This window comes from Ooceraea biroi, chromosome 13, assembly GCF_003672135.1.
Source record: "Ooceraea biroi isolate clonal line C1 chromosome 13, Obir_v5.4, whole genome shotgun sequence".
NCBI lineage: Eukaryota > Metazoa > Arthropoda > Insecta > Hymenoptera > Formicidae > Ooceraea > Ooceraea biroi.
Genome location: NC_039518.1, coordinates 2,228,295 through 2,254,164, shown reverse-complemented (window position 1 = coordinate 2,254,164; position 25,870 = coordinate 2,228,295). Strand labels below are relative to the sequence as shown.

At 42.2% G+C, this 25,870-nt stretch overlaps 2 protein-coding genes across 3 annotated transcripts; one reads left to right on the top strand and one right to left on the bottom strand.

Annotated features, from left to right (window-relative positions):
* The first annotated feature begins 306 nt into the window (after positions 1-306).
* On the top strand, positions 307-4,927 carry LOC105283877 (RAD50-interacting protein 1). 2 transcript variants are annotated; one of them, XM_011346999.3, is made up of 12 exons: positions 314-711; positions 925-1,163; positions 1,244-1,417; positions 1,506-1,640; positions 1,773-2,034; positions 3,102-3,327; positions 3,413-3,578; positions 3,661-3,826; positions 3,913-4,133; positions 4,215-4,380; positions 4,470-4,603; positions 4,693-4,927. In XM_011346999.3, the coding sequence occupies exons 1-12, from the start codon at positions 586-588 to the stop codon at positions 4,874-4,876; spliced, it is 2,199 nt and encodes a 732-aa protein (XP_011345301.1). In that variant the 5' UTR covers positions 314-585; the 3' UTR covers positions 4,877-4,927. The 2 variants fall into 2 exon arrangements, with proteins under 2 accessions (XP_011345300.1, XP_011345301.1); XM_011346998.3 differs by having other exon boundaries at positions 307-711; positions 1,506-2,034.
* Positions 4,896-22,000, bottom strand: LOC105283878 (WD repeat-containing protein 81). Its single transcript, XM_026974687.1, has 19 exons — positions 21,333-22,000; positions 21,094-21,253; positions 20,728-20,983; positions 20,461-20,623; positions 19,976-20,374; positions 18,559-18,759; positions 17,059-17,204; positions 16,784-16,971; positions 16,115-16,710; positions 15,613-16,034; positions 15,244-15,543; positions 7,681-7,891; positions 7,418-7,592; positions 6,901-7,328; positions 6,527-6,820; positions 6,281-6,430; positions 6,088-6,194; positions 5,735-5,989; positions 4,896-5,022 (listed from the first exon to the last, which is right to left on the bottom strand). The coding sequence occupies exons 1-18, from the start codon at positions 21,546-21,548 to the stop codon at positions 5,758-5,760; spliced, it is 4,644 nt and encodes a 1,547-aa protein (XP_026830488.1). The 5' UTR covers positions 21,549-22,000; the 3' UTR covers positions 4,896-5,022; positions 5,735-5,757.
* Positions 22,001-25,870: the final 3,870 nt, after the last annotated feature.

The following is a 25,870-nucleotide window of genomic DNA, read 5'->3' as shown; positions in this document are numbered from 1 at the left end:
AACCCCGAAACTGTCGTTTGAGTAAGCTGTAACTTTGGTTCTACTTGAGAGCGACGATTTTCCTTCTCGTAATCGTGTTTTAGGACCAAAATATACATTTCTACCAAGTTTGAAGGAAATCGGAGAGGAAGGAGCTCTCCTTCACAATTACCAACACCGCGCATGCTTGGTCAGTGTGCGCTACGCCCGTAACTGCCGGTATGACAGATTTCCTAACCCCGAAACTGTCGTTTGAGTAAGCTGTAACTTTGGTTCTACTTGAGAGCGACGATTTTCCTTCTCGCAATCGTGTTTTAGGACCAAAATATACATTTCTACCAAGTTTGAAGGAAATCGAAGAGGAAAGAGCTCTCCTTCACAATTACCGTATTCTGCTAAAATGAGGTTAAATTCCACTTGGTGACTGCTCGGTGTCTGTCTTTGTTGCTCACTGAGTATTGGACGGAGATAGAATGATGCTCGTCTTGACAGTTTCAAGTTGAGAGGTTAGGAACAGGTTAAAAGGGGATAGGAGTTTCGCCGTCACTGATGAGTTTCAGTTAGAATGGTGCAATTTAATTCTCGCTACGAATAATATACGTCGAGATGGACATAAAACAGAATATTATACTAAAGTTTAATGCGCAATTGCGAGCGGACTTGAAAAATCTCGACGGAATCTACGATTTTCACGAGCAGCTCAAAACGGAGAAAGATGAGATTGAAAAGTCGGTTAGTATTTGTTTTACTTTATACTACGGCTTCATATTTATTGGGTTGACTTGTATTAAATACTTGTTACATTAAATACAAAGTTTCACGCTTAAATTTTGCTAAAACAATAGACTTTCCAGTCAACCAAATATTTCATAAATACTAACAGATTTATACAAAATGTGTATGTATGGTGTGTGCAATTTTATACATATTTTTGCTATTCCACAGTTATCCATGGCCTCGACCACCGCTCCTTCAAAAGTAAAAGCAGTGATTGAAAACGTGGAGCATGTTGGTTGTGACGTCGAACAGCTGCAGGGAATCTCTACAGACCTTACCGCAAAAGTCGAAGAGACACTCAGCGAGAATGACAAAAATTTAGAGTTGCAAGAAGTTATCGACCAGATAGGCCAGCTGGACAAGACATTATCCTATCTGCACTTTATACAATACATAGAAAATATCAGGTAATACAAGATATCAAAAGTACTATGATTTCCACTATTTATTACTAATTATTAAAACGCCACGTTTGTGCTTTGCTCAGCGATGAGATGGAAACATACTTGTCATCTGGTGACGATGAGTCTATGATAACTTTATATACAAATCTGACGAATATCAGTTGTCAGTTGCAGTCGTCAGCGTGTCATCATCTAGTCAGTTACACTCACGAGACGCTGCACTTTTGGCACAATCTAATCAAAAAGAAATTTTCTAAGTATGTTCCCCATTAAATATACCCAGAATAATAGCACTTAAAGTGGTTCGCATACTAGATATTTAATGATTACGTAATATTTATACAGGGAATACAATGATTTACTGAAGATGCTAAAATGGCCTTTTTGTGGGGGCAATGTTGCCTCGCTGAGCGCACCTTCACCAGAAATAATGACCAGATTTAGGACACTGACGAAGTATCTCTTTCATCTGCAGTTACCGTATCCTTTAACAATTTATTTGTTCTGTCACGCGTCACGAGAAGCACTCGGCAAGACCGTTGGAAGGAACTTGTATTTCGCTCGATCCCGTCATTCGCAATCCTTAACTCTTCTCTCGGTATTTTCCTTCAGGGAAGATATGGTAAAACCAGTAGTGACGTCCGTGTTGTTAACAGATTTTGCGCCGGTCAGCTTGCCGATCAACTTACTGTCACGTCCTCTTCGGCAGAGGTTCATCTACCACTTCACAGGAAGTAAATTGACGAACCGGCAGGACAAACCCGAGTGGTTTTTTACCCAGATATTAACGTGGATCAAAGATCACGTTCAGTGGGTGCAGAAGAATGTCCAACCCGTTGCGGACTCCATAGACCTCGGACATTTGGACACAAAGGTGTAATATATATACAGGGTGTTTCCTCTAACTGTAGCACTTAGAATATCTCTGCTTCCTTTGATGATATGAAAAAAGTCAAAGGACGAAAATTGTTCGATTCAAAGAAGAGACCTAGTACTCTGGTAAGAAAATTATTTTTTTTAATCTGACCTTTCACAAGATGTCAAGGTCATGAACATTTTTTTAAACGAGATGGTATATTTTCCTTAACGAAATGATGTAGCTTGTAAAAAAACAAATTCAACCATACAGAATATGTTGACCTTCAAATGACTTTGAACCACAAAAATCACGTTTAGGAAAAGAAACTCTATATATTGTATGTATAACTACAAAGATACAAGGTGTTGTCGGAATATCGCGATAAACTTCATTTGCACGGAACATACTCAACGAATCATTTCCTGATCGCTGGATTGGACGTGGTGGAAGAATTTCTTGGCCGGCTCGATCACCAGATCTTACGCCTCTTGATTCTTTTCTTTGGGGACACCTAAAAAATGAAGTTTATCGCGATATTCCGACAACACCTGAAGATATGCGAGAAAGAATTCAGCGTGCGTGCACCGCAATTACTCCGGAATCTCTCAAAAACGTAAAACAATCGTTTATTCATCGAATTCGAAAGTGTATGGAAGTAAACGGTGATCGTTTCGAACATCTGTAAAAAAGGTACATCTTTGTAGTTATACATACAATAAATAGAGTTTCTTTTCCTAAACGTGATTTTTGTGGTTCAAAGTCATTTGAAGGTCAACATATTCTGTATGGTTGAATTTGTTTTTTTACAAGCTACGTCATTTCGTTAAGGAAAATATACCATCTCGTTTAAAAAAATGTTCATGACCTTGACATCTTGTGAAAGGTCAGATTAAAAAAATAATTTTCTTACCAGAGTACTAGGTCTCTTCTTTGAATCGAACAATTTTCGTCCTTTGACTTTTTTCATATCATCAAAGGAAGCAGAGATATTCTAAGTGCTACAGTTAGAGGAAACACCCTGTATATCAAGCGGACGAATTTTAAATTGAAATTTCTCGTCGCTAATTATGATGTATCGACAGGCCGAATTTATGCGTGCCCTAGTTCAATTGGCCGTCGAGAAACTGCACTGCGAGCTGGCCGTAGTGCAGTACGACGACACGTTGTTCGCGCATCTCGTGGACGAGGCGTTGGGATTCGAGAGGGAACTGCGAGAGACTCTGCTGTATCCGCAGTCTGAACCAACCACTGTCTTTGTCCTCACGCAAGCCCAGATATTTCTAAAGTGGATCAACATGGAGAAGAAATGTGAGCGCGAAGAGAATATTCGTGAAATAACTAACGCTTGAGGGATCACATACGCGTGCACGCTAAGTACGTATTTGCTGTTTAGATGCGACCGAGAAGATGGACGCGGTGCTAAGCTCGAGCACAGCGTGGGAGAGGGTAGCGAGTCCCGACTTGGACGACATGAAAGTCACCGAATGCGCGGACGCTTTCCTCACGCTTCTCACCGCGATCTCCGACAGGTACAAGCACCTACCTCAGCCTGGACACAGGTAAAATGCACGAAATATTTAACAAGTATTATTAACAATATTGTCACGCAGCCAAACAGTAACGTCGTCCGTAACGCTGAAGATTACAGTTTCTCGAGTTGCAACTGGAGCTGATCGACGACTGGAGGGTGAGATTGTTGCAGCTGTTGCACGAGAATTACGAGGACCCTCTGACGTCGCTGATGCCGAATATTCTCAATACGCTGCACTACGTCACAGCCGTTTTGGAGGAATGGGGCATGACCGTTGTACGTTGTAGCTTCTCCATCTACGATTGCACGCGAGAACAAGAGGCGTTATATTGACAATATCGATACCGTGTGTCTTTGCGCAGCACTTTCTGCAGCTGCACTTCTTCAAGAAGCAAGCCGAGGCCGTCGAGAGCGCGACCGACAGAGGCAACGACGTCAGCGAGAACATCGGGGAAATGGAAGGCACCGTGTTCGACGAGGCGGTGGCTCTCCTGCAACGATTGGAGAAGGAACTGATAAACGAAATCAGCGACTCGGTAGCTTTGGACGTGAAGGCGAAGAGCAGAGCTTACAGGACCGACAAGTATGAAACCTGACCGCGTCGTTATTCATCTTTCATTTGTTTCTGTTACTTAAACTGAAGCATTCCCTACTGTCTCGTCAGGTGGTTCGCGATGCAGTCTTCGAAAGAAATTGCCTCGCTGTCGGTGACGCCAAGCGGTTGCCCCGTGTTCCAAGAACTGGCCGCACGTCTTCACGTACTGCACAACGCCCTCGCCCTGCCGCTGTTTCACCAAGCTTGGAAGAGCCTGGCCTCTCAGTTCGATCAGGTGCGCAAGTTGCAAGTAACGATGGGATGATTTATTGCCGTCTTCTTCGTTGTCAATTTCTGAATTAAATTTTCAAATTCTCTCTCAAGTTCCTGCTGGAGGAAGTCGTGTTGGTAAATCACTTCAATAACGGCGGCGGCGAACAATTACAACACGACATTGTAAGGAATCTGTTCCCACTGTTCGGCCTGTACGTGAACAAGCCGGAATCGTACTTTCCTTTGTAAGTCCGTGCATGAAGCATCACTAAAAGACTCGAATTTATTTATCGAGAGTACGCGTAATAATAGAAACTGCTTGAATGTTTTTCAGAATCAAGGAAGCATGTGTACTTTTAAATATTTTAATCGGCTCGGCAATACTACTGCGGGAAACGCTGAGTAACAACGATAAAAGTGCATCGGTTGAAGTCTTATCGGACATCGGCGTGTACAAAATGTCCCCCGAGGTTGCTCTGAAGGTGTTAGCGACTAGAACTGACATTATCTGTACATAAGAGACTCTCCCTGGGTAAATGCCTTGTAAAAATGAAATTTATTGTACAGCAGCAGATTCCCATGGTGCATTCGGTAAATTCCGTTGAAACGATCATCCTCCCACGCATCCTCGCTTATACTTAAGGGGGGAGCCTGCTTTAGAACGTTGAAAATAAGGTATAATTTTACGAATTGTTTTGGAGAAACTATACAGCGGATCATTATAAAACTTTGATGCATTTATTAGTACATGTTTAAAGATAAAAAAATTATTTTTTTATTTGAACATATCGCCTGTAGAGGTCGTCCTGGAGGCATCTTAGTGCAGCCGGCATTGTAAATTGGTGAGCATTCTCCTGCCTCCAAATTTCATCCAAACTGAAAAATTGAAATATTTTCTCGTTATTTATGAATTCCCATCGTCGATGAACCTTTAATATTCATAAAAACATTACTTTTGCATGAAAAAGTTCAACAACTTTGCCTAAAAATCGTACTTTTGTGTTCTAAGCTCCACCATTTTGGCACTTTTCAACTTTTTTCTTCTCTCTTTGGTTCATCGACGATGGGAATTCATAAATAACGAGAAGATATTTCAATTTTTCAGTTTAGACGAAATTTGGAGGCAGGAGAATGCTCACCAATTTGCGATGCCGGCGACGCGGCTGCACTAAGATTTCTCCAGGACGACCTCTACAAGCGATATATTCAAATAAAAAAATAATTTTTTTTATCTTTGAACACGTACTAATAAATGCATCAAAGTTTTATAATGATCCGCTGTATAGTTTCTCCAAAAACAATTCGTAAAATATACCTTATTTTCAGCGTTCTAAAGCAGGCTCCCCCTTAACAGTGTTTCAACCAGTTGCGCATACTTAGTAAATAACGCCTGTGATTCTCAACACAGTAATGTGATTCCACCGTTGTCGGCGCCCAGTAACAGCAGCTGATTGAGAGGGAGGACAGCCATGGCGGTGAGGACGCCTTTAAAAGCGTCCGATTTTAACTTGGACGACGAGAACGAGGCGGTGACTTCTACAGCGCTATAGACGCCGATACGATTCGCCGTTGTCCCTATTACTAATTCTTGCTCGTACGTCGCCATGCAGTGGACAGGTTCCGTGGCGCCTCTGAAAGAAGATTTTACACTTACATTAATTAATTTCGATGTATCGAGCGGTGTTTTATCACGCGCAATTTTCGGTAACGATACTAGGAGTCCCCTTACTTCATGTGAAATTTAAGTTTCCCGTCCACCGCGCTCCACACTGCGATAGTTTGGTCCAACGAGGAGCTGACTATGGTGGTCTCGTTTATCGCTTCCAGTTGCAGCACCTTGTGCCATTAAGAATCAACGATTAAACGAGTGCTTCTATCAAGTCCCGAGTCGTCAGCAGTATCGACAGATTATTTTCAATTACCTCGCACTCGTGTCCCTTCCAAGACGCGATGATCAAGCCGGTGCGGGTGTCGAGGATCGTTAAGAAGCCCGACGCCTGGCCCAGGACTACCCAGTTACCGCTGGGCGCCACTGCGATGCACCTTATCAAGCCAGTCGGGTTCATCGAGACCTAGCGAACACGTCGATCCTAAATCTTTATACGAGATTACCGCTTTACAGCGGCAATTGTATGTATACTTGATACTCGATCGTTCGTTGCGCTTACTTTCATCTCGTTAACATATTGGAATGTCCTGCAGTCGATGACCCGGAGAGTGATGTCAGTTGTCCCCACGAGGAGAGTCGTGGATGGCGACGGGCTCGAGGCTAGAGTGTTCACCGGGACGGGGCGACTGCTCTCCGGGCAGCCCAAGAGCGAGCCCATGAACGGGTCCCAGCAATGAATCGCACCGTCGCACGTGACCGCGTATCTCAGGGATTCCAAGAACGTGAGCGAGAGGATAGACTTTTTGTGCCCGGTGTACGTATGCTGGCACGATGAAACTGTACTTCCGTCGCCCTGAGAGTTGCGTAACGTTGACGGTTGATGGAATGTCGATTAACAACGCTATACTCTGTCTGAATTATTATAAATCTTACCTGGCTTCGCAGACTCCACAACTTCACGGTCTTGTCCCTACCGCCACTCATAAAACTGTTCTCGTTGTCCAGCACGTACAAACACCTCACGCTGTTCGTGTGCCCGCTGAAGCTCTGCAGTTTTATCTGCTTTATGTTGAATATCATGTCTTTGTCCGGCCTCCCTATCTCGTGCTCCCAGTAGGCCAGCCAGTTGCCACGCAGCTGCCTGCCGGCGGAAGACGGGCACGTCGCCTCACGACCGGCCGCCGCCGCGCCCACCTCCGTCGCCGACTGAGCTTTCGCATCGTCCTTCTGTATCTCGAATCGATTTCCTACCACAGATATGTTCCCGAAGCTGCAGGCGCTCTTGTCGATCGACTCCACGTTCTGCGCCACGTCACGGTCCACGGTGGGCAATGCGTCGCACGTGTACTTGTCCGCATTATCTTGAATAACGATACGAGAGATTGAGGCGTCACTCTTTAATCGAGACGACGAATGAAAGTCGAAGATAAAAATTTTATTGAACATCTACCGGTATTCGAGGCGTCCGTCTTTACTCCCTGCTCGTAATCGTGACAGAGCTCTTGTATACGCTCGTGGTTTTTAAGTATCTGTCCTATCACCTCGCTGTCAACGCATCTATAGAAGAGCATGTACGCTTTGTGGGCGAACTCGGTGGTAAACACAGCACGTAGCTCCTCGAATGCCTAAACGTAAACGTAGATGCGTAAAATTTAATTATTTACATTTATATTTTTTAGGTGAAATAAAATCTGATAATTTGTTCAATCTTACTCTGTTCCTTTGCAAGTCCGGCACGTCGCTGCTCTCCAAGACCGGCGGGGAATACGAATCCGCAACGTCGGTTTCGAGCTTGGTCCATACATTGCTTCCATTGTTATCTTCGGAACCACCTTCAACGCGATTCGCGGCTTTCACTCTATATGAAATATTAAAATTAATGTTAAAAATATCTGCACGCTGTTGGCCTCTTCTCAACACGTAATATATTAGGGGTGTGATTTAGTTTTGAGGGTTTTTTTTGCTCAAAAACGCATGTATTTAAATATGATAATGAATCAATACCTTCATCAAAATATTTTCCTTCGTTTTCTATAACTTTTTCCCATCTTTCTGGCAAGAGATGGATTCCACCAAGATAAAATCACTCTTCTTTTCAGTTGATCCATTCGTCGACGAATTTTCGCACTTCTTCCAAATTATCAAAGTGTGTATCCTCTAAAGCGTGTTGCATCGACCGGAACAAATAATAATCGCATGGAGCAATGTCCGGAGAAGATTTGCCATTCACGCTCTAATAGTGTTTGTTTCACTGATAACGCAACGTGAGGTCGAGCGTTGTCACGAAGAAGAATCACTTTCCGTCGTTTACTCGCAATTGGTGGTCGGTTTTGGTCCAATGCTTGCTTCAACTTGTACAATTGGTGTCGATAACGATCAGCCGTGACAGTCTCGTGCGGATTTAACAGCTCATAGTACACTATCCCACCAAATACAGAGCATTACTTTTCAACCGTGAATATTGCGTCTCGGAGTGGATGTTGGTGGTTCGCCTGAATCCACCCATGATTTTCCGCGTTTGGGATTATCAAAATAGATCCACTTTTCATCCCCAGTAACAATCCGAGACAAAAGACTCTTCTTTTTTTGCCCGGCGATCAACGAAATGCAAATGTTCAACCGGTTCGCAATGGCACTTTCCGATAATTGATATCGAACCCATTTCCCTTCTTTCTTCATTTTTCCCATTTCATGTAAATGTTTGGTAACTGTTGTACGATCAACATTTAATGCTCTGGCAAGAGATGGATTCCACCGCGATAAAATGACTCTTCTTTTGAGTCGATCCATTCGTCGACGAATTTTCGCACTTCTTCCAAATTATCAAAGTGTGTATCCTCTAAAGCGTGTTGCATCGACCGGAACAAATAATAATCGCATGGAGCAATGTCCGGAGAAGACTTGCCATTCAAGCTCTAATAGTGTTTGTTTCACTGATAACGCAACGTGAGGTCGAGCGTTGTCACGAAGAAGAATCACTTTCCGTCGTTTGCTCGCAATTGGTGGTCGTTTTTCGTCCAATGCTCGCTTCAACTTGTACAATTGGTGTCGATAACGATCAGCCGTGATAGTCTCGTGCGGATTTAACAGCTCATAGTACACTATCCCACCAAGTACAGAGCATTACTTTTGAACCGTGAATATTGCGTCTCGGAGTGGATGTTGATGGTTCGCCTGGATCCACCCATGATTTTCCGCGTTTCGGATTATCAAAATAGATCCACTTTTCATCCCCAGTAACAATCCGAGACAAAAGACTCTTCTTTTTTTGCCCGGCGATCAACGAAATGCAAATGTTCAAATGGCACTTTCCGATAATTGATGTCGAACCCATTTCCCTTCTTTCTGAATTTTTCCCATTTCATGTAAATGTTTGGTAACTGTTGTACGATCAACATTTAATGCTCTGGCAAGAGATGGATTCCACCGCGATAAAATGACTCTTCTCTTCAGTTGATCCATTCGTCGACGAATTTTCGCACTTCTTCGAAATTATCAAAGTGTGTATCCTCTAAAGCGTGTTGCATCGACCGGAACAAATAATAATCGCATGGAGCAATGTCCGGAGAAGACTTGCCATTCAAGCTCTAATAGTGTTTTTTCACTGATAACGCAACGTGAGGTCGAGCGTTGTCACGAAGAAGAATCACTTTCCGTCGTTTACTCGCAATTGGTGGTCGTTTTGGTCCAATGCTTGCTTCAACTTGTACAATTGGTGTCGATAACATCAGCCGTGACAGTCTCGTGCGGATTTAACAGCTCATAGTACACTATCCCACCAAATACAGAGCATTACTTTTGAACCGTGAATATTGCGTCTCGGAGTGGGTGTTGATGGTTCGCCTGGATCCACCCATGATTTTCCGCGTTTCGGATTATCAAAATAGATCCACTTTTCATCCCCAGTAACAATCCGAGACAAAAGACTCTTCTTTTTTTGCCCGGCGATCAACGAAATGCAAATGTTCAAATGGCACTTTCCGATAATTGATGTCGAACCCATTTCCCTTCTTTCTTCATTTTTCCCATTTCATGTAAATGTTTGGTAACTGTTGTACGATCAACATTTAATGCTCTGGCAAGAGATGGATTCCACCGCGATAAAATGACTCTTCTTTTGAGTCGATCCATTCGTCGACGAATTTTCGCACTTCTTCCAAATTATCAAAGTGTGTATCCTCTAAAGCGTGTTGCATCGACCGGAACAAATAATAATCGCATGGAGCAATGTCCGGAGAAGACTTGCCATTCAAGCTCTAATAGTGTTTCTTTCACTGATAACGCAACGTGAGGTCGAGCGTTGTCACGAAGAAGAATCACTTTCCGTCGTTTGCTCGCAATTGGTGGTCGTTTTTCGTCCAATGCTCGCTTCAACTTGTACAATTGGTGTCGATAACGATCAGCCGTGATAGTCTCGTGCGGATTTAACAGCTCATAGTACACTATCCCACCAAGTACAGAGCATTACTTTTGAACCGTGAATATTGCGTCTCGGAGTGGGTGTTGATGGTTCGCCTGGATCCACCCATGATTTTCCGCGTTTCGGATTATCAAAATAGATCCACTTTTCATCCCCAGTAACAATCCGAGACAAAAGACTCTTCTTTTTTTGCCCGGCGATCAACGAAATGCAAATGTTCAAATGGCACTTTCCGATAATTGATGTCGAACCCATTTCCCTTCCTTCTGAATTTTTCCCATTTCATGTAAATGTTTGGTAACTGTTGTACGATCAACATTTAATGCTCTGGCAAGAGATGGATTCCACCACGATAAAATGACTCTTCTTTTCAGTTGATCCATTCGTCGACGAATTTTCGCACTTCTTCCAAATTATCAAAGTGTGTATCCTCTAAAGCGTGTTACATCGACCGGAACAAATAATAATCGCATGGAGCAATGTCCGGAGAAGACTTGCCATTCAAGCTCTAATAGTGTTTGTTTCACTGATAACGCAACGTGAGGTCGAGCGTTGTCACGAAGAAGAATCACTTTCCGTCGTTTGCTCGCAATTGGTGCTCGTTTTTCGTCCAATGCTTGCTTCAACTTGTACAATTGGTGTCGATAACGATCAGCCGTGACAGTCTCGTGCGGATTTAACAGCTCATAGTACACTATCCCACCAAATACAGAGCATTACTTTTGAACCGTGAATATTGCGTCTCGGAGTGGGTGTTGATGGTTCGCCTGGATCCACCCATGATTTTCCGCGTTTCGGATTATCAAAATAGATCCACTTTTCATCCCCAGTAACAATCCGAGACAAAAGACTTCTTTTTTTGCCCGGCGATCAACGAAATGCAAATGTTCAAATGGCACTTTCCGATAATTGATGTCGAACCCATTTCCCTTCTTTCTGAATTTTTCCCATTTCATGTAAATGTTTGGTAACTGTTGTACGATCAACATTTAATGCTCTGGCAAGAGATGGATTCCACCGCGATAAAATGACTCTTCTTTTCAGTTGATCCATTCGTCGACGAATTTTCGCACTTCTTCGAAATTATGAAAGTGTGTATCCTCTAAAGCGTGTTGCATCGACCGGAACAAATAATAATCGCATGGAGCAATGTCCGGAGAAGACTTGCCATTCAAGCTCTAATAGTGTTTGTTTCACTGATAACGCAACGTGAGGTCGAGCGTTGTCACGAAGAAGAATCACTTTCCGTCGTTTGCTCGCAATTGGTGGTCGTTTTTCGTCCAATGCTCGCTTCAACTTGTACAATTGATGTCGATAACCATCAGCCGTGACAGTCTCGTGCGGATTTAACAGCTCATAGTACACTATCCCACCAAATACAGAGCATTACTTTTGAACCGTGAATATTGCGTCTCGGAGTGGGTGTTGATGGTTCGCCTGGATCCACCCATGATTTTCCGTGTTTCGGATTATCAAAATAGATCCACTTTTCATCCCCAGTAACAATCCGAGACGAAAGACTCTTCTTTTTTTGCCCGGCGATCAACGAAATGCAAATGTTCAAATGGCACTTTCCGATAATTGATGTCGAACTCATTTCCCTTCTTTCTGAATTTTTCCCATTTCATGTAAATGTTTGGTAACTGTTGTACGATCAACATTTAATGCTCTGGCAAGAGATGGATTCCACCGCGATAAAATGACTCTTCTTTTCAGTTGATCCATTCGTCGATGAATTTTCGCACTTCTTCCAAATTATCAAAGTGTGTATCCTCTAAAGCGTGTTGCATCGACCGGAACAAATAATAATCGCATGGAGCAATGTCCTGAGAAGACTTGCCATTCAAGCTCTAATAGTGTTTCTTTCACTGATAACGCAACGTGAGGTCGAGCGTTGTCACGAAGAAGAATCACTTTCCGTCGTTTACTCGCAATTGGTGCTCGTTTTTCGTCCAATGCTCGCTTCAACTTGTACAATTGGTGTCGATAACGATCAGCCGTGACAGTCTCGTGCGGATTTAACAGCTCATAGTACACTATCCCACCAAATACAGAGCATTACTTTTGAACCGTGAATATTGCGTCTCGGAGTGGGTGTTGATGGTTCGCCTGGATCCACCCATGATTTTCCGTGTTTCGGATTATCAAAATAGATCCACTTTTCATCCCCAGTAACAATCCGAGACGAAAGACTCTTCTTTTTTTGCCCGGCGATCAACGAAATGCAAATGTTCAAATGGCACTTTCCGATAATTGATGTCGAACCCATTTCCCTTCTTTCTGAATTTTTCCCATTTCATGTAAATGTTTGGTAACTGTTGTACGATCAACATTTAATGCTCTGGCAAGAGATGGATTCCACCGCGATAAAATGACTCTTCTTTTCAGTTGATCCATTCGTCGATGAATTTTCGCACTTCTTCCAAATTATCAAAGTGTGTATCCTCTAAAGCGTGTTGCATCGACCGGAACAAATAATAATCGCATGGAGCAATGTCCTGAGAAGACTTGCCATTCAAGCTCTAATAGTGTTTCTTTCACTGATAACGCAACGTGAGGTCGAGCGTTGTCACGAAGAAGAATCACTTTCCGTCGTTTACTCGCAATTGGTGGTCGTTTTTCGTCCAATGCTCGCTTCAACTTATACAATTGGTGTCGATAACCATCAGCCGTGACAGTCTCGTGCGGATTTAACAGCTCATAGTACACTATCCCACCAAATACAGAGCATTACTTTTGAACCGTGAATATTGCGTCTCGGAGTGGGTGTTGATGGTTCGCCTGGATCCACCCATGATTTTCCGTGTTTCGGATTATCAAAATAGATCCACTTTTCATCCCCAGTAACAATCCGAGACGAAAGACTCTTCTTTTTTTGCCCGGCGATCAACGAAATGCAAATGTTCAAATGGCACTTTCCGATAATTGATGTCGAACCCATTTCCCTTCTTTCTGAATTTTTCCCATTTCATGTAAATGTTTGGTAACTGTTGTACGATCAACATTTAATGCTCTGGCAAGAGATGGATTCCACCGCGATAAAATGACTCTTCTTTTCAGTTGATCCATTCGTCGATGAATTTTCGCACTTCTTCCAAATTATGAAAGTGTGTATCCTCTAAAGCGTGTTGCATCGACCGGAACAAATAATAATCGCATGGAGCAATGTCCTGAGAAGACTTGCCATTCAAGCTCTAATAGTGTTTGTTTCACTGATAACGCAACGTGAGGTCGAGCGTTGTCACGAAGAAGAATCACTTTCCGTCGTTTACTCGCAATTGGTGGTCGGTTTTGGTCCAATGCTCGCTTCAACTTGTACAATTGGTGTCGATAACCATCAGCCGTGACAGTCTCGTGCGGATATAACAGCTCATAGTACACTATCCCACCAAATACAGAGCATTACTTTTGAACCGTGAATATTGCGTCTCGGAGTGGGTGTTGATGGTTCGCCTGGATCCACCCATGATTTTCCGTGTTTCGGATTATCAAAATAGATCCACTTTTCATCCCCAGTAACAATCCGAGACGAAAGACTCTTCTTTTTTTGCCCGGCGATCAACGAAATGCAAATGTTCAAATGGCACTTTCCGATAATTGATGTCGAACCCATTTCCCTTCTTTCTGAATTTTTCCCATTTCATGTAAATGTTTGGTAACTGTTGTACGATCAACATTTAATGCTCTGGCAAGAGATGGATTCCACCGCGATAAAATGACTCTTCTTTTCAGTTGATCCATTCGTCGATGAATTTTCGTACTTCTTCCAAATTATGAAAGTGTGTATCCTCTAAAGCGTGTTGCATCGACCGGAACAAATAATAATCGCATGGAGCAATGTCCTGAGAAGACTTGCCATTCAAGCTCTAATAGTGTTTGTTTCACTGATAACGCAGCGTGAGGTCGAGCGTTGTCACGAAGAAGAATCACTTTCCGTCGTTTACTCGCAATTGGTGGTCGTTTTTCGTCCAATGCTCGCTTCAACTTGTACAATTGGTGTCGATAACCATCAGCCGTGACAGTCTCGTGCGGATTTAACAGCTCATAGTACACTATCCCACCAAATACAGAGCATTACTTTTCAACCGTGAATATTGCGTCTCGGAGTGGGTGTTGATGGTTCGCCTGGATCCACCCATGATTTTCCGCGTTTCGGATTATCAAAATAGATCCACTTTTCATCCCCAGTAACAATCCGAGACAAAAGACTCTTCTTTTTTTGCCCGGCGATCAACGAAATGCAAATGTTCAAATGGCACTTTCCGATAATTGATGTCGAACCCATTTCCCTTCTTTCTTCATTTTTCCCATTTCATGTAAATGTTTCGTAACTGTTGTACGATCAACATTTAATGCTCTGGCAAGTTCTGAAGTGGATCGTGTTGGATTTTCGTCCAATAATGCTTGCAAATCTGCATTTTCAAGCTTTCTTGGTTGTCCCGAGCGTTCTTTGTCCTTCACATCAGTATCACCACTTTTAAAGCGTCTAAACTAGTGTTCACACGTCTTAATTGATGGGGCAGAATCACCATAAGTTTCCACAAGAATTCTATAACCGTCAGCCACAGTTTTCTTTTGATTAAAACACAAAAGCAACGCATGTCGAAAATGCTCTTTCGGAAGTTGAATTTTTACGATGATATAAACACGACTGTTATTGCATCTATTGCTATAATGCTACTGAATGTCATGGATAATGTCGACACCGTAAGAAACAACAGTTATCGGAAACAGCTATTGGAACAAACTGACACTACAGCCATCTGTTGCAAAACCCTCAAAACTAAATCACACTCCTAATATTATTGTATAAACAAAGAAAATTATGTTATCATTATAATTAATTTTGCTTCTCTTACTTCAGATTTCCGGTCCTATGAGTGTACGTGTCAAACGAGCCCTGCATGTAATCCTTGTATCCTCCCACCGCTTCCACCAGGGGATTTATGAAGTTGTCCAGGAACCTACGTAGTCCTAGTCTGACTATCAGCTTCAATAGGAACGTTCTGTGATACAATCGAGTAGTTCGGAACTTGGCGAGCGTTCCTGCGGGTAGTATATCGGCGTAGAGCGCGGTATCCATGACGGAACCGTTCTCGTACAGTTTCGTGATAGACGGGAGAAACGTGTCGGCCGTGTCCTTCGGTCCTAATGTTCTGAAAAGGAAGACGAGACAGATTAAGAGGACCCAATGGGTCGATTTTATTAGAACATCAGGCACTCACTTCGCGATAGGATCGAAGAGATGCCATATCGCTAGCACGGCGCTGTACGGCTCTTCCATGATTTGTACTATATGAGGAACTATTAATTGCAGGGTCGCCTCCCTCGCGCCGCCGGCGTAAGGCAGCAATCGTTCCAGTTCCCTGGCGATCGCTTTCACCTTGCACTCGCTGATCTTGCACAGATACTTGGTCTTCGTCCTAAGCGCGAGATCCGCGTCGTCCTCGCTCTTCACCGCGGAATTCAATTCTCGCACCAGGCCGTTGTACTCTTGCAGCATCTCCACGATGTTGTACAGATACTGGCAGTACTTGGAGAATGGAAATAGGCTGCCCGACAGGATCGATTGAAGGAACTGATGCGCGGACGGCGGCGGAAGGCCCATGTACGTTATCGTTGGGTAACGAAATGAGGTCTCACTCGCCTGAATGTAAAATGCGCGGGTGTCAATTCTACATTCGTGTCTTAGTGAAATATCGTAATGTCGTGACTCTGTAAAATTACCGTTGAAGCATCGCTCGTCTCCGCATTGCCGACGTTGTAGCTCTTTGGTACGATGTCAGTTTGCAGCAACAGCGAGACGATATTCCTGATGCACTTCGGCAAATTATCCGCCGAGGTGTTCAACGTGTTCAGGCACGTCGCGAATCTCTGCGGGAACGACGTTTTCTCGACGTTCCACGTCGCGCGGAACTTACCGGCCAGGAATATCTCGACTATCAGACAACCGAGTATCTGCTGCTCCTTGATACGGCCACCGGCAACGATTTGCTTGTAATTTGTAGAGGAATCGTGCAAGCCCACCGCGGGTTTGTAAACCTGATGATTGATCTTGTTCATAAAGGTGTGCATGGTCTCGACTTGCAGGATCGCCGCAACGGGATTGAAATCCTTCGGAAGGATAATCGGCTGACTGACGGACTTGTCCGACTTGATATTGTCCTCCGAGAGTAAGGAGCCTCTGGAACGGCTCAGCAGGCGACTCAGTACGAGAGGCGACGATCTCGATGCGTTCGTCGCGGTCATCGGCAATTCCTCTTCCTCGATGCCGGAACTCTGACCCTCGTCGTCGCTGATTTTACTCGCGGTTTGATCACCCTCTGCAATCATGGATAGAATAATTTGAAGAAAATTGCAACGTAAGATTTTTTGATGGTTAAAAAAAATACTCACTACTCTTATTGGCTGAAGACGTCGGTCGGAGACGCGGTGGTACTTTACCCCAGTACGGAGACGGTATAATCTTTTGCGGATGCGGTTGCGTGAAGAGTTGTACCACTCCGGAATTTGTTAAATCGGTATGATTGTCAACCAATTGCAGACAGACGTTTTTAGATTTTATGGCGGCAGAACCGGACAATCTGTAACGTAAAGGTGGCAAGAGTTCTCTTTCTCTCTCTCTCTGGCGCTCACATAAATAATAAACAATTTATTGATTAAACCCCTACTTGTAGCCAAAAGTCAAGTCTATCCAGTAATGCAATCTCTCTGATACATAAAAGCTTTCCAAAGCTTCTCGATGCTTTTCAATAAAATCCTCCGGAGAAGTCGCCCATGCTGGGATTTCTAAATCCGGCAAATCCTCGTGAATTGACTACAAACAACAGACACATGTAAGAACAGACGCTTAAACAGTAGATTGCTATCACTCGATGATACTATTGGGTCGTCCGGAAAGTTCGTGCCGATTTTGAAGGAAAATTCAAAGGCAACATTTTTTATGTCGATAAATATTTATTGACTTATGTATGCACCGTTTTGTTTCACAACCTTTGTCCATCTTTCACGCAACTGGAAGATTCCATTCTCCCAGAACTTCTTAGGTTTCTCGGCGAAAAACTCCTCAAGGTGGTTTTTTATGTCGATCAAAGAGTTGAAGTTCTTGCCGCTAAGAGAATTTTGCAAAGACCTAAATAAGTGAAAGTCTGAAGGTGCAATGTCTGGTGAATACGGTGGGTGAGGTGGCACATCCCAGCCAAACTCCAACAATTTTTGTCGGGTAGTCAAAGAAACATGAGGTCTGGCATTGTCCTGACGGAACACGACGCCCTTCCTATTAGCTAATTCTGGACGTTTTTCCTGAATCGCTGTCTTTAATTCGTCCAGTCGCGAGCAGTACTTATCTGCATTTATCGTTTGGTTGTGTGGTAGGAGCTCATAATATAGGATTCCTTTCCAATCCCACCAGACGCAGAGCATGACTTTTTTTGGACGAAGGCCGGCTTTCGGAGTGGTTAATGCTGGTTCATTTCGCTTACCCCAGGATCTTTTTCGTTCTACATTGTTGTAAATGATCCATTTTTCGTCACCCGTCACTAATTGCTTCAAAAATGGTACGTTTTCGTTGCGCTTGTACAGCGAATCGCAGATGGAAATGCGATCCATTAAATTTTTCGGCCAAATTATGCGGAACCCATACACCATAGCGACTTACGTAACCAAGCTTCACTACATGATCGTGGACAGTGGTTTTCGATATTTTCAGTATCTCTGCCAATTCACGTGTCGTGTAGCGCGGGTTATTCTCGATCAGTGTCTTGATTTGGTCATCATCAGTAGTAGAGGTCTGCCCGAGCGTTCTTGGTCCTTAAGGTTAAAATCACCAGCTCTAAACTTAGCGAACCACTTACGTACGGTTCTTTCAGCTAAAGCGCCTTCTCCGTAAACAGAACATATCGAATTTGTTGCTTGTGAGGCATTTTTGCCTTTCCGGTAATAGAAAAGCATCAAGTGTCTAAAATGTTCTTTGTTTTCTTCCATCTTCAGAGTACAAAACTGACACGAATCAATTTATCTGAAACAACTTTTTTCCTAAAGATGCGTTGAATGTCACCTTTAAGCATATGTATATAAATCGTATGTTTTCAATAACATTGATATATTCAGACATGTTCCAACGCCATCTATTAAAAATCGGCACGAACTTTCCGGACGACCCAATACTTTACCTTAAAAACACTGGGGTCGGTAAAGAACTGCGGTATACATTCATCAGGGCTCCAATCGTGCAACCTCTGAATCGAAGCTGGATATTCACCGGGTACCCACAAGGGTCGCACGTGCTTGCACAGCACAGATTTATTATATCGACGTGAAAGGTAGACGTAATATGTGATCTCTGACAAAACATCCGATACATGGTGTCCAACCTGCGAATTAACATTAACTTATCAACAAAAAAATATATAATATAAAAGATTTAGAGTTTAGATTGCGGATAGTCACTCGAAATAAAAAAATAAAAACAAGTCTACAATATTTCCTGCTCGCGTAATTTATTGACTAACAAGTAAACCTACGGAAGTGTCACTCTCCGATTTTTCTGAAATTTGGATATGTTATAATACATGAAAAACTAAGGGACACGTATTTTTTTTTAGCGGCGGAAAAACATATTTAGGGGGTGAAACGACCCCCCAAAATGGGGGGTAAAATGGAAAAATTGCGATATCTTTGAGACCAGTGAAGCGATTTTAATGATTTTTGCTATGAAAGTATCTTTCGATAGAAGACGAAAATCGGCCTAGGTATGTTGGAAGGGGAGTGAAAATTAGGGGGTGAACTACCCCTAAAGTGACCAATTTCTTGCTGCAAAAAATCAGTTTTGATCTGATCGAAGTAAACTCTATTAAAACTTCAAGAGGAAAGCTAATTAAGGAACACATATTTTTTTGTTTTGTTTTATATAAATATTTGGGGGGTAAACAATCCCTAAATTGCCGCGTTCGTTTGGCATTGCGCATGAAACACCTTGTGAAACTATATTTTTTAACTGTTCGATCTTTTTAATATATTGGTTTTTTAAGTCGCTGAATCCGAATCTGAAATCAGATTTTCAAAATTCAATATGGCGGATCCAATATGGCGGACGAAAACTCGAAAAATCACTTGAATAGACAGTAACTCGACATGCGACTTTCAAAATACAATAAAATCAACTTTTGACATTTATTGTTAGTTATGTGAAGTGAATTAAACATGTTAAAAATATTAATCGTTTATAACAAAATTGTTTAAATGTCAAAAGTTGATTTTATTGTATTTTGAAAGTCGCATGTCGAGTTACTGTCTATTCAAGTAATTTCTCGAGTTTAGCTTTCCTCTTGAAGTTTTAATAGATTTTACTTCCCTTTTTACCCCCCATTTTGGGGGGTCGTTTCACTCCCTAAATATGTTTTTCCGCCGCTAAAAAAAAATACGTGTCCCTTAGTTTCTCATGTATTATAACATATCCAAATTTCAGAAAAATCGGAGAGTAACACTTCCGTAGGTTTACTTGTAAGAATCGGAAAGCCTGTCCTGATCAGTATCGATTATTTAATGTGAGAACTGAAATTTTTTTCGCGCTCAACTTATCGCACGTGCCTCAGTCGATTGCGAGTCAAACGTGAGGTCCAGTTGTCTGTCTCCCTTGTTTAATCGGAATTTCGATTTTGTTAGATCCCTCCAGTTGCCGCCGTTCCTCGACGTGAAATCCGTCACCCACGGCATAACGTGGTGGCAACTGGGATCGCCGTGTCTCCTGCCGGCCAAATTATTCAGCGCCGTCAAGTAATCGAAGTTGCTGATGCAATTGTACACCCACATCTCGCATAATTTCTCGATGCTTTCGTTCGTGCCGAAGTCGCTGTTATGCGTTCCGGATACGCCGTTTCTTCTACCGTGAGTATTGCTACCGGCAAGCCTCTCTCTACTCTCCTGGGAGGAACTCGTACCCTCGCTTTCAGGTTTCAGGTAGATGTTATCACTCAGTTTTGGCAGTACCTGGAAACCATGAATCCGACTGAAATTTTCCTGACTTCACCTCGCATCGGAAACCACCGCAGATAGAGGAAGTGCGAAATGTATACCTGAATAGTGAAATTATCTGTGACTAAAATGTCGCTAAGAGTAATCTCGCCCAACGCGAGACCGCGATCATGCAGGTCCCTGGATAACCGTAGCAACTGATAAACCACGAACAACGGTTTCCCATGACTCGTACTGAGAGCAGCCGGACTGTACATTACGCATCTGAAAGTGGTGCTCGTGAGTAACGGAAATATTTTTCTATTTACCTATCACACAACGATTTTGAAACATCGAGTATGCAAATAAGTGCCATCGCGCAAACCCACTCGCGAAGGGAGTAGCTCGCAGTTTGGTCGTAGAGCACTACAAAAGCGGACGCAGTCTCTACGACGAAGTGGACCGGCGCGAGATTGCAGTGCGTTTCGGAGGATGTGCCATTGGAGACTGAGAGAACTACACCGTGCTGCACCTGGACCAACGTGCAGCCGTACATCCTGTTTAACACCTCGTGCATAATACCGACGTCGTTCGTATTGGCAGTGATGGTGGACTGCTCCCTCTGCTCCACGAAATTCCAAGGATCTACACACAGTTCGCAAGATATCGTTAATTAAACTAAACAACAGCAAGTGGCATCTACAAACTGAGATGACAAAATGTTGCCAGTGGGAAACCACTCGCCAAGTACGCACGGTAGTACTTTTTGTACGTTTCCTTCCACAAGTTCCGATAATTGGTCTCAGCGACGTAGTGCAGCAACTGCGAGAATATCAGTTCGGCCTGATTCCTCGTGCTGGTGACGGGTCTCCCCCTTGGCAGGGGGATCGCATTCCTGTAGCGCTTTACGTATACCTAGCAGCGGCGATCAGTCTTATCATATTTTACAAACGCAAGACGTTTGAAGGATTTGAAGAACAGCTTTTAGGTGTACCTTTGCGTAAACCCTCAACCAGTCGCCGCCCAATTCATCGTGGGTGGGTTGCGCTGCGATTTCGTCGCTGGACAGTCTATCGTGATGGATAAACGTGAACGGGCCAGCCGTCAGTAACCGGGAAAGCCAGTTTCCGTGAACCGTCAGAGAGATTCGTCCATCCGTCAGTATCATGTACTTCGCTGGCACCGCGAGGTGTTCTTGTATTATATCCATCTTGTTTCATGCCGTTCAGGCACTGCGCGGACGTGAACTTTCATCGCTCTCCCTCATTTCCATTTTGCGAGGGCGCAAAATAACAGAGCGTGAGAGAGCGTTATCGCTCATCGGTGCGGATCCGTGCGCTGGTTTAAATATCCGCTGGATGACGCACGAACGTCAGAGACAGCTGACTCGAGACTAGTGAACTCTGAAAGAGCGAACACTCCTGCCCACGATCTTATATACAGGCCTGGAAACTTCAGAGGTGGGGATGGATCATTTTGTGTCACTTTTTATTTCTTTAGTAGCCACTAGAGGCGTTGCGATCGATGTTCGCAGGCCGACGAGGGACGTCAGAGGCCGGGGGAATATCTGTCCGTCTTTATTCCACTCGCAGTCTTCACAAAACAATATGATAAATTAATAACGCTTTAAATAATTTAAGACTATAAATGAATTAGGGAAATATGTATTGGGTCGTCCGGAAAGTTCGTGCCGATTTTTAATAGATGGCGTTGGAACATGTCTGAATATATCAATGTTATTGAAAACATACGATTTATATACATATGCTTAAAGGTGACATTTCAACGCATCTTTAGGAAAAACGTTGTTTCAGATTAATTGATTCGTGTCAGTTTTGTACTCTTTTCAAGATGGAAGAAAACAAAGAACATTTTAGACACTTGATGCTTTTCTATTACCGGAAAGGCAAAAATGCCTCACAAGCAACAAATTCGATATGTTCTGTTTACGGAGAAGGCGCTTTAGCTGAAAGAACCGTACGTAAGTGGTTCGCTAAGTTTAGAGCTGGTGATTTTAACCTTAAGGACCAAGAACGCTCGGGCAGACCTCTACTACTGATGATGACCAAATCAAGACACTGATCGAGAATAACCCGCGCTACACGACACGTGAATTGGCAGAGATACTGAAAATATCGAAAACCACTGTCCACGATCATGTAGTGAAGCTTGGTTACGTAAGTCGCTATGGTGTATGGGTTCCGCATAATTTGGCCGAGAAAATTTAATGGATCGCATTTCCATCTGCGACTCGCTGTACAAGCGCAACGAAAACGTACCATTTTTGAAGCAATTAGTGACGGGTGACGAAAAATGGATCATTTACAACAATGTAGAACGAAAAAGATCCTGGGGTAAGCGAAATGAACCAGCATTAACCACTCCGAAAGCCGGCCTTCGTCCAAAAAAAGTCATGCTCTGCGTCTGGTGGGATTGGAAAGGAATCCTATATTATGAGCTCCTACCACACAACCAAACGATAAATGCAGATAAGTACTGCTCGCGACTGGACGAATTAAAGACAGCGATTCAGGAAAAACGTCCAGAATTAGCTAATAGGAAGGGCGTCGTGTTCCGTCAGGACAATGCCAGACCTCATGTTTCTTTGACTACCCGACAAAAATTGTTGGAGTTTGGCTGGGATGTGCCACCTCACCCACCGTATTCACCAGACATTGCACCTTCAGACTTTCACTTATTTAGGTCTTTGCAAAATTCTCTTAGCGGCAAGAACTTCAATTCTTTGATCGACATAAAAAACCACCTGGAGGAGTTTTTCGCCGAGAAACCTAAGAAGTTCTGGGAGAATGGAATCTTCCGGTTGCGTGAAAGATGGACAAAGGTTGTGAAACAAAACGGTGCATACATAAGTCAATAAATATTTATCGACATAAAAAATGTTGCCTTTGAATTTTCCTTCAAAATCGGCACGAACTTTCCGGACGACCCAATATATGAAATAAAATTGAGTTTTTATTCTCAAATTTAAGTGTGAATAAAAACGAATCCTTCCGTGATGGAAAAAAATGTAATAAAATTTTTAGAAATGTATTTGAAACTCTCTGTCAATTGACCTCGATTCATTAACATTTCATCATAAATTTTTATATTTTATTAGAAATTTTCGTATTTTATTATAAATTTTATATCTAATATTCCAAAAGTTTGAAAATTTATGATGAAATGATAATGAACCGGGATCAATTGATAGAGATTTTCAAATACATTTTAGCAAAATTTTATTATATTTTTTCCATCAGGATTTTATGTTTAAATCTGTCCTTTATCTTTTTATTTTATTTTTGCGGGTAATAGCTTTTTCCCACTTTTTCCAAGTAACAATGTCTTTCGGCACTCGAAATAAAGAACGTTTCTGCTCGGTTCTACCGCCGGTCTTGCAATTCGGTACCGCACACCATTTCGTCATTTCAATAAACGTTTCGATAACTTTTGTAGTCAATAACCGTTTTTCAATGAGAGTCATGAACACACGTGGGTTCTTATCTCCGGTTTTCAGGTTATATTTATCTGCGGACATCGATGACAGCGACGAGTAGTGGTTATGCTAAAAACTAAACGTGTCTTCAAAAAGCGGCCATACTCCCACCACTGAAATTAGAGGTAGTTTCCAGACCTGTATGTAAGACCGTGCTCCTGCCCAATCACCTCAACTGAAAGAGAGAGATTTTCTAGTAGATATTTAATACATTATATAATTATTTATTCATAATTTATTATTTATTCTCTACTTGAAGTCTACAGAAATCTGTTTATATTATCGATAAAATATTCAGCAACTGATGATTGGCTATCACAGTATTTCCTAGCTGTCGCGTCTTCAGAGGCAGCGGTCCAGTTGACGTTTCAAACGCTTCAGAACAATTTCTCTATCCTTTATCTTCTTTTAAATAATACATTGCAATTTATATTATTTATAATACGATAAAATAATATGAACTACGTATCAATATTTTTTGAAACATTTACAAGTAATCATTTATCAATATTTATACATGCATTTTTATAGTCTACATTCAAAATAACCGCGAAAACATAGGCGTGACACCTGTGCCATCTAGTGTTGAAACGCGGAGTTTTTCAGGAAAGCCACTCCGATTTCGCAAGGGCGAGAACACCTAATCTTCTTACCCCATTGACATAGGAATATATGGACGAAGCCTTTTACGAGGGGAAGCCGAGATTAGCGGTAAGGGGAGAGCACTGGCACTTCGTGTAACTTCGGCTGTTTGGGTATGTCGGTTCCGCTAGTGATATATATATATGTACGATGAGTTATTGTGTTGTGTCGGAATGTAGCAATCGCATTAATGCAAAAAGGAAAAATTGGCAATAACGTATGAAAGAAAATAATGGTCCGAAAATTTCTTTTCATCTATAAGTAAAATACATACAATTGTAGGTTATACACAATGCCGGTAAAACGTTTCAGATATTGTTATGTGTTTATTATTATTTAAATTTATTATTATTGTGTTAAGAAAGAATTTTGGCTTGATTATACACCTAGACCGAGTAATGGTGGCACCGAAAGACAATCTTATTTAATTATCATATTTTTAACGTAATTTAGATGTAACATTGTCACCTACTGAAGAGGACCACATCCCGTATGGTCGAAACGTCGTTCTAATAAAGAGAATTATAGCCAGTTGTGTCGAATATTAATCGTACTCGTTTACTGAAATTATCTACTGGCGGTGTTAAGAAAGAATTTTGGCTTGTTTATTATTATATTCGTATGAACAATTGTTCAATAACAGTTTTTCATTTATAGTTTTTATTAATTCATATATTTAATAATAAATATATATATATATAGTCAAATCGTATATATTATTATTAAATATATGAATTATAATAACAACTATAAATGAAAAACTGTTATCGAACAATTATTCATATGAATGTAATAATAAACACGTAACAATATTTGAAACGTTTTACCGGCATTGTGTATAACCTACAATTGTATGTATTTTACTTACAGATGAAAAGAAATTTTCGGATCATTTTCTTTCATAAGTTGTTGCCAATTTTTCCTTTTTGCATTAATGCGATTGCTACATTCCGACACAACACAATAACTCATCGTACATGTAATTTCAGTATCACAACTTTACAAAACTTTATCGAGTATCATTCGAGCGATGTCGAGAACAGCCGAACTCGCCCGATTTGCCAGCAGCCTCTCCTTACCGCAAATCTCAGAACCCCCCTTGCCTAAGTTCGTAGCATAGGCTCCGTCCATATATTCCTATGTCAGTGTCTTACCACAGTATAGTGATATACAGTAGGGACAAAGAGCGTCGGCACCTTTGATCTTTTTCAGCCGATCCGCCATGTCTTCGGGCGGCAAGTAGCGTATCAATAATATTAAGCCCGGTGTCCACGATGCTAGAAATCGGTCCGAGTTCTCGGTCCGAGAAATATGTAGCCAATCAACTTGCACTTTTACGGAAAAGCCGCAAGTTGATTGGCTACATATTTCTCGGACCGAGAACTCGGACCGAT